This window comes from Anser cygnoides, chromosome 1, assembly GCF_040182565.1.
Source record: "Anser cygnoides isolate HZ-2024a breed goose chromosome 1, Taihu_goose_T2T_genome, whole genome shotgun sequence".
Lineage (NCBI taxonomy): Eukaryota > Metazoa > Chordata > Aves > Anseriformes > Anatidae > Anser > Anser cygnoides.
In genome coordinates this window covers 96,690,126-96,707,714 of record NC_089873.1, presented here as the reverse complement: position 1 = coordinate 96,707,714, position 17,589 = coordinate 96,690,126, and the positions used below count along the sequence as shown (strand labels likewise).

The window sequence follows — 17,589 nt, the reverse complement described above, 5'->3', positions numbered from 1 at the left end:
GCACCTATTCCAGAGATTCCAGATAGGTCAACAAATGACATACCAGAGCTAGAAGTACAGCAAGAGCTTGCTTAGGAATTTTATTCTCTTTGGAGACCTACATCTAATTCTTCTCCTCCTCAGCCAGCTGCTTCATACCAGCAAACAAGGAGGCAGCTAAAAATCCTCCTCTGACGTCACAAGCCGTGATGTTTCTCCTTCAGAAGCCAAGCATTTGGAGGTAACAGATGAGAAGAAATCTTTCTTTGGAAGTAACATACCAAGTGCACAATACTGGAGATAAAGCAGCTGACCAAGGACCTTAAACATTGGTCTGTCAAAACATAGTCACTGATACAAGTCACCCAATAATCCATTCCTGGAGCAAACATCAGCGTGCACAGAAAGGAGCATTCAAACAACTACAGATGCATGAAATATTTCATCAAGCCCTTAGCAGTCTTAAGCCCCAGAGTATGTCAGCTTATACCTGTGCCACAAAAAGTTACCACCTGAATTGTGATGTATATATCCGCATCCCTCCTGTGCGGGTTTGAGCCATATGTTTATCACAGTCTTGGCATATATACTTACACTTTCCCACAGATTAGCTCTCTCTCATAAACCATATCCATGTTTTTCAAATTTCAAAACCCTTTTCCAAGTCTTGTATAACCTCATTGGTTCTGGTATTATGAAAAATAAAAGGCCTCTCATTTTACTTTTCCCTGTATGATTTGTTTGCTTCTGTTGCCATACTCCTTGAAACTGACCAGCTCTTTAAACTGACATTACATCGCATTCAAGTTTTCTTCTATAAAGCATCTCTCATTATCTCTCTTTTTGCAGACCTCCTCACCACCTCCATTTCCAAACTCTTAAACAACCCTCTCAGATAAAAACAGTTTTCTGAGATGCCCATTTGATTTCAACAACTCTTTCCACCTACTGTTTCATGATGAGATAAGGACTTACTTTTTTGTTCTTTCTTTCCACTGGCATTCTTCTTATTACAGACATCTATGAACTTTGGCTGTTTGTTAATAGACAACAGTTCCCAGACAGAATATCCTCACTTTTGATGCAAGGATCCTTTTCACTAGCTTCCTCATTCACCTTTATCCTTTTATTCATTACAATAGGAGAACAGTCAAGATTTTCACAGGTTTCTTCTTCCAAAGATATTAAATTTAATTATATTTCAGTATGAAGAATGTAAGAAGGGTAAAAAATGGTTTCAGAATCTTGAGATAAAGCTTCCATATGTACCTTAATTTCCAAAGCATCTTTGATTTTCATCATTTCCATTTGCAGATGCCAAAACCAGAACCATATAATCAAAAGTAGATGCAAGCCTTACAGGTTCCAGTAAGGTGGTCAAGTTTGCAAACAAGCTTTTTTCTTCCTCCATGAGGACAAAGTCTAGCTTTGTCCACCTCCAGGGAACAGTCTTCAAAAACCAAACAAAAAACCAACACCTCAAAAATATCCTCACAACAACACTTTAAAGGGTATTTATGAAAACAACATCCTCAAAGAAGCACTGCAAGTACCAGTAAAATCTGTAAGTCTCGTAACAGCAGTTTGTAGTGCTATAATTTAAGAATTGCTTACACTAGTACAGAAAATTAATTCTCACAATTTTTCCAATAACGCTGTCCAAAGTATTCTTGCTTTAGAGATGAAAAAGTCAAGCATAGGCTGAGATTTTTCTTTTCTCTTTCTTCTTCTCCTGCCACTCTTCCTTCTCCCCACTCACCATAGTCAGGAAAGAGACTATAACCCAGAGGCTCCCAATCTGAGTCTGCTGTTAATTGCATTTGCTCATAGCACCTATAAAGCATTAGTGATACTTAGCATGACTTTCAGAGGCATGGCACAACTGCCTACTCCCACTCAAATCCATGAAAAATTGAAGTCAAACCAGTCAGACTTTAACATCCACATTTGGTTTCCATCATCAGAGAAGCAACAGGACATATTCAGAAAAAAAAAATGAATCCGTGAACAAAAGTCAGACACTTACAAGCTCTCAAAGCAAATAAGCCAGGCAACAAAGCTGATATCCAGCCACTCCTGCAGGCTGCTCTTGCTGTTGTAAGAGCTCCTTAGTTTTACCAACTTAAAAGTAGGAATGAGCATTAACAAATCCACACCTGCCACGGGACACTAAGATCATCCTTGGTCAAGTGCTCATGACACATGCTTTAGGCACTGCAACAAGCTGCCTTCCATGTTATCACCTACACATCAACTGTGACTCAATATTCAGGGAGTTCTAATGATTTGTTTATATCCTTAGCAGCTGATCATCAGCCATGAAAGTTATTAAAACACATTTTCTGTCTAGAAGAACAGGGAAAGATGCCAATGACATAACGTTTTAATTAGAAGATGCAAGCACCTTTTTTTTTTTTGGCCTTGAATTTGCAACATTCTGCTTCTTGCTGCTTCTAAGTTCAGTCTTCTTGAGGCTGAGAAAATGAGTAGCACAGCCTCCTACAAACAGATCCACAGAAGTTTTTTTAAAACTAATCAGCACCATAAGCCGCATAGTTGGAACTTCAAAGCCACAGCACTGTCTTAAAAGAGGCAAGTATTTACACAATTCTCTTAAGAACAAGGTCATATTTGCCGAGCCAGATAAACACAAACTTCAAACAAATATTGAAGTCTTTGAGTATAAACCATAGATAGAAGGCAACCACTAAATACTAGAGAATGCTTCACACTTGTTTAGTAGCTGTCACAGCACAGAAGAATCCCAGTACCCACAAAAGTTATGGACAGGCAGAAAATGGCACTGTGAGGACACGCAGTATACTGCACACACACTGCCTGAGGTCCTGCTCAGAGAAACTTCTAGCCTTAGGCATGCATCTCAAAGCTAAAAATTCAGAGCCAGTAGCACAGTTATAAACTTCATACTTCACTATTTCAGATTGCCAAGCTTAGCAAATCCTTGCTAACTCTAAGTCCAACAAACTGACCCTGAGATCTCAACAGGTTTCTTTCCCACATAAAATACCAACTGTGCTAACGATTGTGCAAACTAACTCTCAGTGGTACACAAACAATCTAATTTATTATCTAATGAGAGCTCAGCTGACAGGTACAGTGCCTACACAACATTATTTGCTACCAACTCAAATACAGAGGTACAGCTGGGCACAGGCAGAATGCCCTATATCATCTTTGTTGTTGTAGGAACAATGAAAAAAACACTGAATGATCCAAGCACTCTAGCAGTGTAATTCTCAGACCTACCTGGATTCAGCCTTTCCCATTTGTAGTGGCTCGAGATGGCTATTGTTCAGTTTAAAAGCATACATGCATTTCAGAGGAAATGTATGCTAGCACCTGAGATGTGAAGTCAGTGTTCTGACCACTGAGGACAGCCCCTAGGGCTTGAACAGGAGGGATGAAGAGACACGCAAATTAGATTTATAAATCTAACAAGATTCAAACAAGAAGCTGGGAAATCTGATCCCACACGTCTGCTTGCAGCTCTGCCACCGATTTCCTGTGGCCTCTGCGAGTTACTTCATCTTTCAGCTGCTTAGCACAATGAACACTCTGATGACCTCATCAGGACAAGGACATGGCCGTCCAGATGATGTTCCTATGCACAAGCTAAGGCACGCCAATTTACTGAGGCCACCTGATGCAGATCCTGAGTCACACCGTCAGAGCTCTGAGGAATCCAAATCTTTCACGAGATCAGGTGTTTCCCTACCTGTCGCCGCACACCCAAGTGTGCCACCTTCCTAACAGGGCAACCCATCCACTAAACTAAAAGCAACACACACACTAAGCCCACAATTGTAAGTTCACCTTCTGTCAATATACTGGAGAAAAAAAAAATCAAAAAAATTAAAAGAGTTTTAAGAAGTGTTTATTTTTTAATGCCCTCCATTTTCAGTGAGGCAACACCTTGGAGAACAGCAGAATGAACATGTGCATGCTTCTTCTGCCCTTCCTAGTTACAAATACCATCCTTTATTCCTTTATACAGAACTCAGAAAGCTTATCCTTGTGGAAAACACATATTCTCACCTGACAAAAAAAAAAAAAAAAACAGATGCCAGGAAAATACATCTTATCCAAGATAAAGAATTAAACTCAGCCCTTACTGTTAAAAAGCATCAGTGACTTTCTAGAGGCATACAGAGACATTGGACAGGTCAATGAACCGGGCAAGGAACTGGGAGACAGGACTGGGCACGGAAGTCAGAAGTCCTGTCACTAACTTGATACGTGACATCAGGTAAACAACTTCATCCCCTCTCAGTTTCAGCTTACACTTTAGTAAGCCGATAATGATAAATTACCTACCTCACTACATGGGTGGAGAACGCTTTACTAATTCATGACAACAAAGTAACCTGAGAAGAGAGGATATAAAGCTAGTCCATATACATACATACAGATGCAGACAGATAAACAAATTGGAAGAAAAGACACGTTACCCAAAAGCTCCAGTCAGCACTCCAACTGTACTGGGCAGGAACCTGCATCTTTTCTGTGCACGAACCAAGCGTCTCCTCTGAGTCCGCAAGCAGCTGGCTGATAAGACCATGATCCACTTCATGAACTTCCTGAGAACAAGGAAGCGAGGTTATGTCATTTGACAACAGAGGAGAAAGGTGCTGAAATAAGAAGATGGTTAAGCCATTTAAGAGCTGCGTATTAAACGAAACTTGACGTGCTAGATTTATCCAGGTGAGCGGCATGGAAACACTTCCCACTGGCAGCATTTTCATTGATTTTTTACAGCGTATGCTATATTTAATTTTTACCTACCTTGTTATCAGAGTATATTATTTCCACAGCAACACCTCGACTTGGGCATTGAAGCCACACAGACGTTTAGAGCTGAGCTTACATGAACACGAGACACTTGTGCACAACTTGCAGGACACCTCTGGGAACCGAGGGACCTTTCAGAAAGCAAGAAAGGTCGTGCAGATGTTGCACTTCCCAGAGATGCAACATACTTTATGACGATACAAATACATATACTTATGCCTATTATTTACACCGTAAGGTTTATTTGTACAAGATGCAACACTACAGAGGCCAGCAGCACTACCTGCATTCCTTACTATGAAAATAAGCACGCTTTTGGAGCACTTCCCCCTGACACCGCTATTCGCTTGGGAGCTCGGTTCTGCTTCAGGAGGGGCAGCGGAGCTACAGTACAGGGGGACACTCGTCCCAAATCCCACAGCAAGCCGGGCCAGCACCCCTGCGGGCCCCACCAGCCCCCAGCCCACCCAGAAGAGCCCAAACCCGGCTTCTCGCCCGGCGGAACCCGCAGCCGAGCCGCGGGGCGAGCAGCGCCGGGGAGGCACCGCCACGGCTCCCCCCAGCCCCGGCGGGCCCTGCCCCGCTCGCTGCCCCCCAAAACTTTCCGAAACGGCGGCGGAGGCGTGCAGGACCCCCCCCCTTTCCCCCCTCCCGGGGCCGGGGCACGGAGCTCACCGGCGGGGAGCGCGCAGAGCCCGGTGGCAGCGGCGGCGCTTACCATGGAGGGGGGCGAGGGCGGCGCGGCGCCCGCCAAGCGCCTCAGCGGGGCCGCGGCCGCCATTTAAAGGGGCAGGCGCGGAGCCGAAGGCGGGAGGCGCTTGCCAAGGGCCAGCGGCTCATGAGGAGGCCGGGCCGGGGAGAGGGGGAGAGGAGAGAAGGGAGAGGGGCCGCCCGCCCACGGCAGGGGGCTGCCGGACGGCCCCGATGGGGAGCCGGGTTAGGCGGAGGGGGTTTTGCGATCCCCCCCCCCCCCCCCCATACACACGGGGGGAGCCCCTGTGAGGCTTTGGGAGAGCTCAGTGAGGACGTCCCGGAGTTGGTGGAAAGTTTGAGGAGGAAAAAGTGATGACACAGCCCCCCCCTCCTTCCTTCCCTCCCTGACTGCGGGAGGCGGTGGGGCTGGGCAAAGCCTGCCCAACGCCGCTCCACAGGGACCCCTAGAGGGGGGAGAGCGAAACCCTATAATCGTGTCGGGTTAGGCGAGGGGGAGAAGCTTCACCTTCAGCTGGTGGCTGCCTGCGACACTGAAAAACAAAAACACTAAACTAAAACACTGAAAACCCTCTGTATTCCCTTGGTTTGAAGCTGGCTGGCCCGACAGCTTTTCTTGGGCACGTCCTGTTTCATGGAGGATTCACAGCAGAGTTACCATTACAGGATGAAACGGACACACTGCACGTGCCATTTATGCTCATCACAACACACTTTTTTTTTTTTTTTAGAAATGCATCAGATACTTGGGCTTACATCAGATAGTGTTTGGAATGCCTTTGATCCAGACCCATCTTCCCACACTGACTCCTTTGCCGCCCAGCCATGGCCACTAACTCAGTCCCAGCTCCTCTCGATGTGCCAGCTGCCTCTGACTTCGCTGGTTATTCCCTCCTCAAATTCTTGGTTGCTTTTGATTCCCCTGGCTTGTTCCTTTCATAGATACTTTCTTTACTGTCTAGCACTTTGGCAATACTTCCTTGAGGAGGGCCTTGAGCTCTACCTTTCAGCTTTGCACCAAAGTGATATGTTGCCCTACGCTTGGTCCCAACTCCCTACTTAATAAATAGTTTCTTCAGAGTAATTCCTTCCTGATAATCCCAGGTCGGGTCTTCCCACTCTACCAGCCCATTTAAATATTTGCCTTCTAGGTTCTTCAGCCATAACCCTGCTTTCATTGATACAGGTGTCACTACGTCAAAGCTAGATGTTGTTCCTCTTGACATCGTTCAGTCAGTAGGCTTTTGCGAGTCAAGTGTGGAATTTCATGAAACAGTTATTGCAGTCCTTCCACCTGCAGAGATGCAAGTCAAAGAATTTGTCAGAAGACTAGTCATGAAAGCTGTAGCATTAGGACAGTTTTCCTCATGGTGTGTAGGGTTTTCTCTTTGTTTTGTTTGGGGGGGGGGGCTGTCCTTTTTGCTTCTAAATACCAAGAAAAGCAGAAATACTGATGCTTCCCTTAGAAATGTGCGGCAAAAGTGTTTTAATGGGTGTGGAATTGAGCCTCTACTGGATAATCAAGCGAAATTCCGTTATCTGAAGAGTGCTAAAGATAAGCAAAGCCCTTAGATAAAGCCAGCAGGCTGCTGGATAGGTGCACTGGGAGAGGCGTCAGCCAGCCAGCTGGGCTGGCACGTGCTCCATACGGCTGCAGCGTATGGCTCCGTACTTTAAAGAATATATTTTAGCTATACACACAGTGTGTGTACAGCCACAAATATAATAAATTCCCGTAACTTCCCTAGGATGCTAGGAATCGAGTTTGCTTTCTCTTCTCACCTCCACTAGGAAGGGGTTCAGCAGAAGAGAGGTCTCCTTTTGAATACCTGGATATTCTGTACTCGGCCCAGAGTTCTGGTTTATACGAGGCCAAAACAAAAAACAAAAACAAAACAAACAAAATTATCTTCCCTCTGCTCTCAGAGCATTTTTGGCATCTTCTATGGGATAGATGAGAACAGCCCCCGGGAAGTCATTGTTGTGACTTCAGATGTGGCTGTCATCCAGGCAGCAGGCAGAGCGCGGTGGTAACTTTAGTGTGACATTCACTGGGCAGAATGTGAGGTCCTGTTGCAATAGCGCACACGTATTTTGTCTTGCCCGTACCACCTGCACTACTTTTTTTGCTTGTACTATTGGTGAGACCACATACTTCAGCAGCGATGAGCCAGCACATTGGGAAGCTCTATGGATCTGCAGTGTCTTCATTTCTCTTCTTCTTACTGGTGGGTGAGTACTACAACACCTTCCTTAATTAGAAGAAATATAGTTTTTTTCCTAGAATTTGGATTGAGAGGTTCTCTTCTTTTTTTTTTCCTTTTTTTTTTTTTTCCAAAAAAATATTCTTTCCTGAGGGCTTCCCCAGGATGCAGGAAAACTATATCCAGTGTTGTACACTGCGTTAAAACATGTTTTTCTTTATACATATGTTCCTATTTAGTTAACAGCAGTACGTGTTTGGACTTGATCCCCAGGGTGGAATTTATCTTTCCAGAAAGTGTGAGTTTGCCTGGGTTTTTCAAGAAGAAGGGCTGTGTATCATCATTGCTAGAACCTTCATTTCTATTTTAGTTCTCTGATGTATTAGCAAGCAGTTATCCACACAAGGTAGTTACTCACATCCATCTGTGAAAGCCAAACTTAACCCAGGGCAAAAGTCATATAAATTGAGATAAGCTATGAGCAGTCATTGATCACTTAATCACAGGCCAACTGGGAGCAGGCTAGAGCTTGCAAAGCACCCTCGCAGCACCAGCTGGGTGTGAAGTTGAGCTTGAAAGCCAAGAAAACCACCTGAAAGATGGTCGTTCCAGCACGTGAGGATTTTTATGTGGGTTGGAAATTGAGTCCTCAACCTCTTCTCCATTTATTGAGCTTGAACAAAGGAAAGGAAGCACAGCAAGAAAGAGCACATTTGGTACTGACCTCCAGCCTCCATTCTGGTTCCCCGAGGCTGTTGGCCCCTGGCAAATGAAGCTTGCAGGGCTGCTCTGGTGAACTCCAGGGACCAACAGGGAAATCTGAGGTTCCAGGACTAGGAAGCATTTTTATGCTAGCATATTTTATTCTTTCCTTTTGTCCTCCTGCCTCCTCTTGACTACCTCGTGTATTTCTCAGCCACAGCCAATGATATGGCCTCACATGGGAAAGGACCAACCTGCAGATGGAGTAAAGGGTAGGCTGGTGGGTTAGTAGGTGCTCTGTGGGTACTGGAAAACGTGGAGCATGTTGTCACATTACACAGAGTCCCAGAGAGCTTTCTCCCCTCATGGCTGAAAAATGGCCATGAACGAGCAACTTTATATGACAGTGACCTATTAGATCATCTAATAATTTTTCCAGGTCAAGACAAGATCATCCATGCTGTATGTCTCTGTGCTCTGTCTAGCCTAAGAGCTTTCACCAAAAAGCCTCCTATTCCTCTCCAGGGGGGACTGAGCCCTACAACCCACTGAAGGGGGACCTACACATCACTCTCCTAATGAAGCGATTGACATAAAAAGAGCTTTGAAGCAGAGTCAACAGAGCATTTGGCATTGGTATACTGCCAAATGCCAGTATGATAAGGGCATTGTGTATTTAAATACCAGTGAGCTAGCAGGTTCCAGTTTTGCAACCTTACCAGAAAAAAAAAAAAAAAAGGAAGGAAGAAAGAAAGAAAAATAGAGGCTGTGCTGTGACCTTATCAGTGAAAACCCCAAACAGAGCTGGGATTAAATGATACAGCCTACTCCTCTTGCATTTTGATTTTCCTAATTAGCTGTAAGATAGATCTATTGAATCAAAGACGTGGGGTAACACAGATGACAAGGCCAGTTATTTCCTGATAGGCAGTGCAAATGAAACTGGTGATGAACAAGAGGCAACATCAAAGCACATTGTTCCTGCTCTGTTACGATCTCTGTGCCACTAAGTGACTGTGTGAAAATGATGCCTTTTTCTTCACTAAAAGGAATATGATTGTGTTGCAGGGAGTGTGTATGGTAAGGCAGGAATACCTCTAGCAGAGGAGAAATTCTGTTGCCGTTCCTTGAAAAGAAGGTAGCAGTGGCACACACTGCTGTTGCTAAAGCAGCAGTATCCAGCAAAGATGATTGATGAATAGAGATTTTAAAAGAATATTCAAGACAAAAGTGCTTTAACAAATAATGAAATGCATCACATCAGAATATGCACAAAAACAAAATATGTCAAGCTACCTTCAGCTTTGTCACACATTTGTCAAAGTATTTGCACTACACTTTGTACTTCAAGATTAAACTTGAGTTTTCACAAGGTTTTCACAAGGTGTATAAAAATAGGAGACTCCTTGTGAACTTTTTTTCTTTCCTCCCAACCACTCAGAAATTTGATGATGTAGAGCTTTTTAAAGCTGCTTCTCGTCTGATTGAAAAGTACCTGCTGCCTGTCAGTGTCTCCACACAGGAGCTGAAATGGGGTTATTAACAGAACAGGGAAGGAAACAAGAAAACTCTGGAAAATCTCCGTGTGTCCTGCTTCCCAGGCCTTCTTCCTTGTGTTGTTGGACTGCTGGCAGACAGCTTGCTCGCACAAACCTCTGTCCGCTGCATGCAGTGACTTGCTTCTCTTTCATCCTGTCACAGGGGCGTGGGGAAAGTCACAAGCTAACCAGCTCTTCTCTTTTCTCCCTCATCTTCCTGTTTTGACCAACTTCACAGCCTGGAACTGGAAATTCATTCCTGAAAAAAGGGTGGTGGAAGCTGTTACCATTTTGTGAAGGATGCACAACATGTTCTGTTCTGGATTGTTGTTTTTACCTACTTATTTATTTATTTATTTATTTATTTATTTATTTATTTATTTATTTCTGTGTCCTGTGGCTTGGGTTTCAGTCACGCTACATATCATCTTATGTGGGCACCACTTGTGAGCCATCTGGGGACAGTAGACACGTTGCATGCTATGTGGTTGCCCAGTTTCATAGCCAGCTTTTGTTTCATGTATATTTCTGCATCCATGTGTTATCTCTTGTCTGGCACTTAAACTGTAAACTCTGTGCATCACCCTTTTGTGAGACACCTAGAAAAGCAAGGCCCTGCTTTCTGACACAAACTGTCAGTGCTACTGCCATACAAGTCATAAATAATAATAGCTTATGAATACAACTGTGATTTTGTACACAAGCTTGCCTGGAGGAGCATTCAAGTAACTCTCAAACCCGTCATCAAGCGAGCGGGTTGGTTTTCCATTGCCATGAGACGTTTGTCCCTGATGAACAGAGGCTATTGTCACTGAGAAGCTTCGGCAGGCCCAGACAATAGCACCTCACACCCTTTGAACGGCGGTGAAAGGCTGAAGACAATAGGAGATCACAACCTTCCCCGAGTGATCCGCAGTCCTTGAGAGGGCACCGACTTGTAAGAAGGGAGACCGTTTTTTACTCGAAGAAAATAAAACAGTGGAAGAAAGTTTTGCCAAAGATTGGTTTGAACCCTTGCTTGGAGGTAGCTGCTGGGTTATTTTTAAGAGTTTGTTTCCCCCTCTTTTTGTTCCAGCGGGGGATTTGAGACAGCAACTATTCCTCTCATCTTCCCAGCCCAGGCTTGATTCCAGAAATGAGATACACTTGCATTACTCCTAGCTCGAGGCTGCTTGCTACTATGATTAGCAGTTGCGTGAGGGAAGGCAGCTTTAAATCTCTGGTACAGGCGTATCGTCTGTATTTTTCTAACAAAGAGTAGCGGGATAATGGGATCCCTTCACAGAGGATAAATGTCACCCAGTGACAGGAGTCCTCTTAATTAAAAATAAGATAGCATGACAGCGTCTTCAGGTGCATCTTCTCTGTGTTTCAGGATGTTGGTTGTCAAAATGGAGTTGGCTATTTCATAGGCTGAGTGTTTTCACAACAACTCAAGTTATCAAACGTGTATGTTGAAATCTACATGTTGAAACCCACAGGAACTCTAACTTGTTGAAAACAGTTCCAGAAAGTGGGCTGCCCAGGCAGAATGGCTTAACTAACTTTCTGCTAGGCAAACAGAAAATCAAGTCCCATCTTTGTGCTTTCCTGCTCTGTTTGTAAAACAGATACAGAACATACTGCAGTCAGTGCCTCTCACCTGCAGCTTCCCTCGGCTCTCCAGGTCTTCTCTTCTCCCTTTCATTCTCTGTCATTAAGCTTTTATATCCCCGGTAAGGATATAGAGCGTGAACTTTATTTTTACATTTTCTGAGAGCCTGCTAACTCCTCAATTTCAGCCTCTTTGAAAATCAGATCTGCTCTTCAGGTTGGTTAGGCATCATCTTTAGGAGTTCCTGTGCTAGAAAATCTGTCTCTCCTGAGTAGAGCGTGTCACCACTCTAGAGAAACACATCAGTATTCAACACCTGCAGCAAGCTAAGATGCCATCCCCCTGTTCGCAGACAATAACTTCTGAGTGTTCAGTCTGTGGCAATGGAGATTTCTTCCCAAGGGCCCAAGACTTCCTGCCCTGAAACTGGAAGTGCATGCCAAACCCCCTAAGAAGCTAACACATTATGTTTTGGGATGCAGGCACTTGCATTCAGATGCACACGTGTTCACTGTACTTGTCTGAACAGAGCTGTCTGTGTGCAAGGGGACATGCATTTTTTGCTGTGACTTGAAAATGGTTGAGACCCTGAGACTTTTTGGAGTGGGAAGAAAGAGGTTAGAGTTCCAGGTGGAAATGTGGCTGAATGTGGCAGCGAACCTATCTGCACACATGAACATAACCTAAGCAGGAACCATGAAAAACATCCCTATTGCCATAATGGTGACCAACCTCGAGTCCTAAATCCAGGAGCCGTTCTTTGCTGTGGTTACAGGTCAGGAACAGCCACAAAGCTTATAATCCTACTGCGCTCAACCCTTCTCTTCTCTCTCTCTTTTCTGGTACAGATGCTGGTGTTAGTGGTGGAAATCCAAGCAAGGAGAGTGCAGCTGTATCTCACAGGGAAGCACAGCCTCCACTGTTGACGACGCCTGAGCCATGGCACATTTTTGTGACTCAAACACCAGCCAAGGAAAAAGCCAAAGAGGGGGAAACTGTGGTCTTAAATTGCCACTTTAGCAGTCCGCAACGTCCTTCCCTGGCTGACCTGACGGTGAAGTGGTACAAAGAAGACGAAAAGGGGCAGATGGACCTGCTAGAAAACAACGTGACCATCTTGCCAAATAACTCTAGGGTTTTCCTGAGCGGAGACTTGTCCCAGGGAGATGCCTCCCTGGTGATCCTCAATGTGACGACCGGTGACCACGGAATCTATTTCTGTGAGGTTACACTTCCAGACGGGAAGGTGGCGACAGGAGACGGCACAAAGCTGAGGATCAGGAGGGCTCTGGGTAATATTTGGTGTTATTTATTATATTCTTTTCTCCCTCTTCCTCCTCCAAAGCTGGTCTACATGCTTGCAGAAGGAGGGAAGTTAGTCTGCTTGGCCTCTAGCAGCTATGGGCTGGTGCCATGGAGTGTAATTGCTAGGTAGTATTTGTCATTCTGTTTGTTAGGCTAGGTAATTTTGATTGGCTTGCTCCTAGAAACAATCACACAGGTGTTATTATAAAAAGAGACATTTACAACCAAAAAAGGAAGAAATAATTTTGTCACTAAAATCAGTGAGTGCCAAGAATGAAACTGCCAGACAAGTTCTCTTGTGTTCAAGGCTTTGTTCAGCTGAACCCCTATGAGTGGCAGGTGACAAGATACTTTCTCCTTTTTTTTGGACGTCATTTCTCTCCAACCCACTAATCTGCATATTCATTCCTTAACTCTGGATGACGTAAGTAATCCCATGATAAAACACAAGGATCATATTATATTGGTTCTGCTTAATTTCAGTCACATTAAAATCAAAGTAGCATTAAAACTGCCATGCTGTTTTCTTAGCCTCACAAATAGACACCAGGCATATTAAGTGTGGAGATAACTTGCTTTGCCTTTATCAACTGGGAATGTCAAAGAAGCTTTCCTTTTTATATAGGCCAAACACATTCCAATCCCAACGAATCAAAACATCAAAAGGTTTATTATCTTATTATCTAACTTACAAAAAGTAGCACTTTCTTTGTCAGGAGTAAATCATGCAAGTGCTGTTCATTATCAAAGCTTCTAGCTCACTGAGTTTCACTAGGCCTTTGCCCTTTTGAGCCTGAATCCTTCCCTTACTAATTTTTATACAACTACTCAATTTAAACCACAGCTCTGACAAGGCAAGAAAATCATGCCCCTGCAAGGACTTGGCTATGTATCTTATGAGGTCTCCCACTGGCTTGATCTCATAGTCTCAGTAGTGCGTGTTACTCGTGCAATGTCTGCTCCCTGGCCGATATAATTGCCTTTCTGTGTTCCTGAGAAGATGAAATACATCATTTCTGCCTGAATTAAAGGGACAAGAGAACATGAGAAATATAATTCACAAGAAATGAAGTGTGCCACAAATTCAGACTGTCCAAAAACTTATCTAAAATTAAAAGGAGAAATTAGATGACAGTGTTAACTTGTCCATTACATGAAGCAGATGACGTATATTTTGAAGTGAGGTAAGTGATGGTTCTACACCACCTTCATTGCCTTTTTGATGAACGAGCAGCCCCCCAAATCAATTTCAACTACAGGACACCTCCCTGTATGTGGGAAGATCAGGTTGGGTTTTTACTGTTGAGCTACAGCTCGTTTACTGGTGAGCGACTGCATGTCCATCTATTCAGCAAGGTAGCAGCTTCTCCTGTGAACAAGTGACCAGATGTCTGGAAATCTGTCTATGAATTCCTCAGCACCTGTGCAATAGGTTTGACTTCTGGTTGTGAGTGGTGACGGAGCATGGAGATGAAGGTATTGGTGGGTCTGTCTTAAGCACCTACGTTAAGAGAAAAAGAGAAGGTAAGTGGGGGAGCAGAACAGTTGGTGATGTCCTGTACAGACCCTTTCTTCCTTTCCTCAGTGAATTGCCTCAGTGTAGCTCAGTGGTAGGTGTCCTGAGTTAAACTCATTATGATTAAGGGCCGATTAAAACTGAGATAAGATTTCAGAATTTATCTTGTAGCCAATAGAGTAGCAACAGCATCCAGATTTTCTAGTGAAGCTTAAATGCAACCCCTTAGAGATATGTAATGAATGCCTGATCGTACTGTAATTGTAGATGAAACTGGAAGGCTTTTAAAGTATTCTTTTATTATCCTTTCTGGATGAGTCACATGGCAGAATGCCTACCAGGGGGCAGTCACATAAAATCTGTTCAGATCAGTCTTGTGCCACTGCGCGCCCAGTTCCCTCTCACAGAGAGTCTCCTCCTCTGGCAGGCTGTGCTGTGGGGCAGGTGCTCTCCGTGATGCATCCCATAACTAGGTGGGTCTAGTGTCCCCACCTAACCAAAGGTTCTTCCTGAATCATCCTTCAGTCACAATAAATAGTGCAGCTAGGAGGCCAACGTGCTCTTATCTCAAAGAAAATGGGATCATCCTATCTCTACCATGCAACAGCCCCGAAGAGTAACAAGTCAAAGAAAGGGCTTCAGTGGAGCTCTGCCCGCCTTTGGGTGCTGCTCCATAACAGCACCAGGTTAAGGGAGACTGCTAGGGAGATGGGGCTATCCTGTCCCTAAACCCCCAGAAAGCATAGCAGCTTCATGCATAGGAATGGAAAAAATTGCTCCGTCGTGCAATACGTTCTCTCACATGTGGAAGACAATGATTTCATGCCAGACAAGACATCGTTACAGTCACTGTCATGGCAAGAAGCTTTCCTACAGACACTGCAGCAAATGTGCTAACTGCATTGCATACGCGTGCCTGAAAGATATCTTATGCTGCTCTCTCTGCCTTTCCTTCTCCCCCAGGCCTGTTCGGTATCGAAGAATCCATTGGAACGATCATCGGAGTTGTGGCGGCGGGCATCGGAGGCGTGGTGATTCTGATAATTGTTCTAACCCCGCAGCTAAGGAGGTGTGCCCTCTGCATGAAGCAAGGCTCTCACCAAGGTATGGAGCACAGAACAAAACCTGGCATTACTTGGTAGGAAGATGACCCTGGTCACCTCTTTCCTTTTTTTAACTGGAGTAGGAATTAGCCATTTACTTACCTCTGGTCAGAGCAGGTGTCTGGTTCAGGAAGCATGCAGTGTGGATGAAACTCTGCCAGGGCTGGTCCTCTATTCCATTTCTTTTGCAGGTATTTCTTTGGTTATGTTGGAAAGACCTTCATGTATGGGCCCAGTGAGTTACCTATAAATAAAAGAGTATCTTCTTTAATTGCCACCTTTAGCAAAGAGTTGTTCCGTGAGACACTCTTTCTCCTTTTAACCAAGTCCTCCTGGATCTGCTTGTGTTCTTTGGGGTTTATCCTGAAGAATGGTTCTTTCTCCCACTGACTACACACTTATATCAGTAGTCTTGTCATGCTTGCATACAGAAAGCCTCTAATGGACAAAGTACACACACGAGATGTGGTTTGTAAAGCCCAGTAATATCTTTTATTAGATCAACTGCTCAGATAGGGTAAAACAGACATTTTCATTACACAAATAAATGACCCAGGGAGAGGCTGACGTATCCAAAAACGCAACTGCCTCTTTTTTTCCAGCTCTGGCAGCTGTTCTAATAACAGTAAGCTGACACCGAAAGCTGGACTTTGCCACAAGTTTAGTTTCCCTTTGGCGCAGCCCAAGATGCAGTCTGTATTTCAGGACGAGCTCAGCTGACTGGACGCTTTGCTAAATGGGACTCTTTTGAAAAGCTCATTTTGTTTCTCTCTTCTCCGGAACTCAAAAATCTTACTCAACCTAAACTTCCAACCCAACCCATTCTGCGATTCCGTGAAATCAATCAATCAAACAAACACGAAGAGCTGTGTTTGCTCTTCACTGGAGCGCTGCCGCCACCTGATGGCCAGCTTTGCTGGGACAGAGACAGGGACAGAGCCAGGAGCTCTGCTCCCTCTTACCCTCCCAGCCTTGCTGAGTAGAGCCTAGGCTGATTCTGCCCACACAGCGTCATCCCTTAGAAAACCCTCTGAGCAAACAGAGTTTATAACCTCTCACTTTGCCAGATAGCCTCGGGAGAGTTTCTTGTGTTGTACTAATGTCATATCGCTCACTTCTTCTATTCTTTCTTTCTTGCAACATAGCTTGATCTGCAGTGCCACAGAAATCACTGGAAGATGCAAAGGCTAAATGTGGAACTTGTAAGCCAAAAAGGAAGCTCTAGATGTAATAAAAGTTTTTGCATTCATACGTCTTGCTTTTGGCATTTTTTCTTTTTCTAGTATGTTTCTTCTTCCTGCAGCTTTGACAGCTGCAGTGGCATATTCAACATCCACCTGCAGCGAGGAGCAAAACAGCCTTTCATAAAGGAATTTGTGTTGTCACCTGCTGAGGGCCCACTTGGTCTGGCCACATCTCTCTGAATCTAGGCTCTGATGAGGTACCTTGGGTCTTTCCCTGCCATTACATCTTATTTGGAGATGCTCCAAGTCTGCCAGCAGTGCTTCAAAGTGGACAGAAGGAAGGCTTCCAGCCACAAAAACACCTGCCTGAGGGAAGCGCCATGCATTTGCCCAGAATGTGTCACTTTTTGGGTGCAGCCAGTGTTCCCATCTGCCTGGGAATGTCCCCCTCTCAGTACAGAGGCTCTTGTCCCGTGGGCTTGCTCCAGCCTACAGTCCTGCAACAAAGAGGCAAAGAAGGCCCACTTGAATGCTACCCCTGCCTGACAAAACGGGGTTTTGTTTTACTCTTCCAGAGGGAAATACAGTGCTTCTATCTAAGCCTCAAATAGCTTTAAGAAAAAGGAGAGATGTAAGATTTGCTTGTCATGAGTAATGTTCTCCACTGCCCTGGTCCCTTGATGTGACAGTAATTGATCCCCAGGCGGTCAGTGGCAGGGGACTGTGCCAACACCGGTACAGGAGAGCAGCACATCAGGGTTTGAAACGTGTGGCAGGCAAGGAACGTGCTCTTCTGCCTTGGCGAGGTGTGCCTACTGGCTAAAGTCAGAAATATTTGCTGGTCTTGCACCAGTAACGTCCCAGTGCAACTCTGCGTACCTTTGAACGCTCCCCAGGAGCATCCCCAGCATTGTGGGGCAAGAACAAGAGGTAGAAGATGGCTC

General features: G+C 44.7%; 2 protein-coding genes across 8 annotated transcripts in view; one reads left to right on the top strand and one right to left on the bottom strand.

Moving 5' to 3' along the window:
* GRAMD1C (GRAM domain containing 1C) overlaps positions 1 to 5,779 on the bottom strand; it is a 49,322-nt gene extending 43,543 nt beyond the window's left edge. Inside the window, exons 1-2 of one of the 6 annotated variants that reach the window (XM_067003401.1) lie at positions 5,507 to 5,779; positions 4,449 to 4,577 (exon numbers count right to left, since the gene is read on the bottom strand). In XM_067003401.1, the coding sequence (XP_066859502.1) occupies positions 4,449 to 4,577; positions 5,507 to 5,569 (192 nt within the window). In that variant the 5' untranslated portion in view covers positions 5,570 to 5,779. Of the gene's footprint in view, positions 1 to 954; positions 997 to 4,448; positions 4,578 to 4,782; positions 4,920 to 5,463 lie in introns of those variants that run through there. The other 5 variants (XM_067003396.1, XM_067003407.1, XM_067003416.1 and 2 more) reach the window with 5 other exon arrangements.
* An 878-nt stretch (positions 5,780 to 6,657) lies between these two features.
* LOC136791656 (myelin protein P0-like) lies at positions 6,658 to 16,712 on the top strand. 2 transcript variants are annotated; one of them, XM_067003454.1, is made up of 4 exons: positions 6,658 to 7,727; positions 12,386 to 12,829; positions 15,322 to 15,462; positions 16,607 to 16,712. In XM_067003454.1, exons 1-4 carry the CDS (start codon positions 7,493 to 7,495, stop codon positions 16,609 to 16,611), a joined length of 825 nt encoding a protein of 274 aa, XP_066859555.1. In that variant the 5' UTR covers positions 6,658 to 7,492; the 3' UTR covers positions 16,612 to 16,712. The 2 variants fall into 2 exon arrangements, with proteins under 2 accessions (XP_066859555.1, XP_066859558.1); XM_067003457.1 differs by having other exon boundaries at positions 6,668 to 7,731.
* Positions 16,713 to 17,589: the final 877 nt, after the last annotated feature.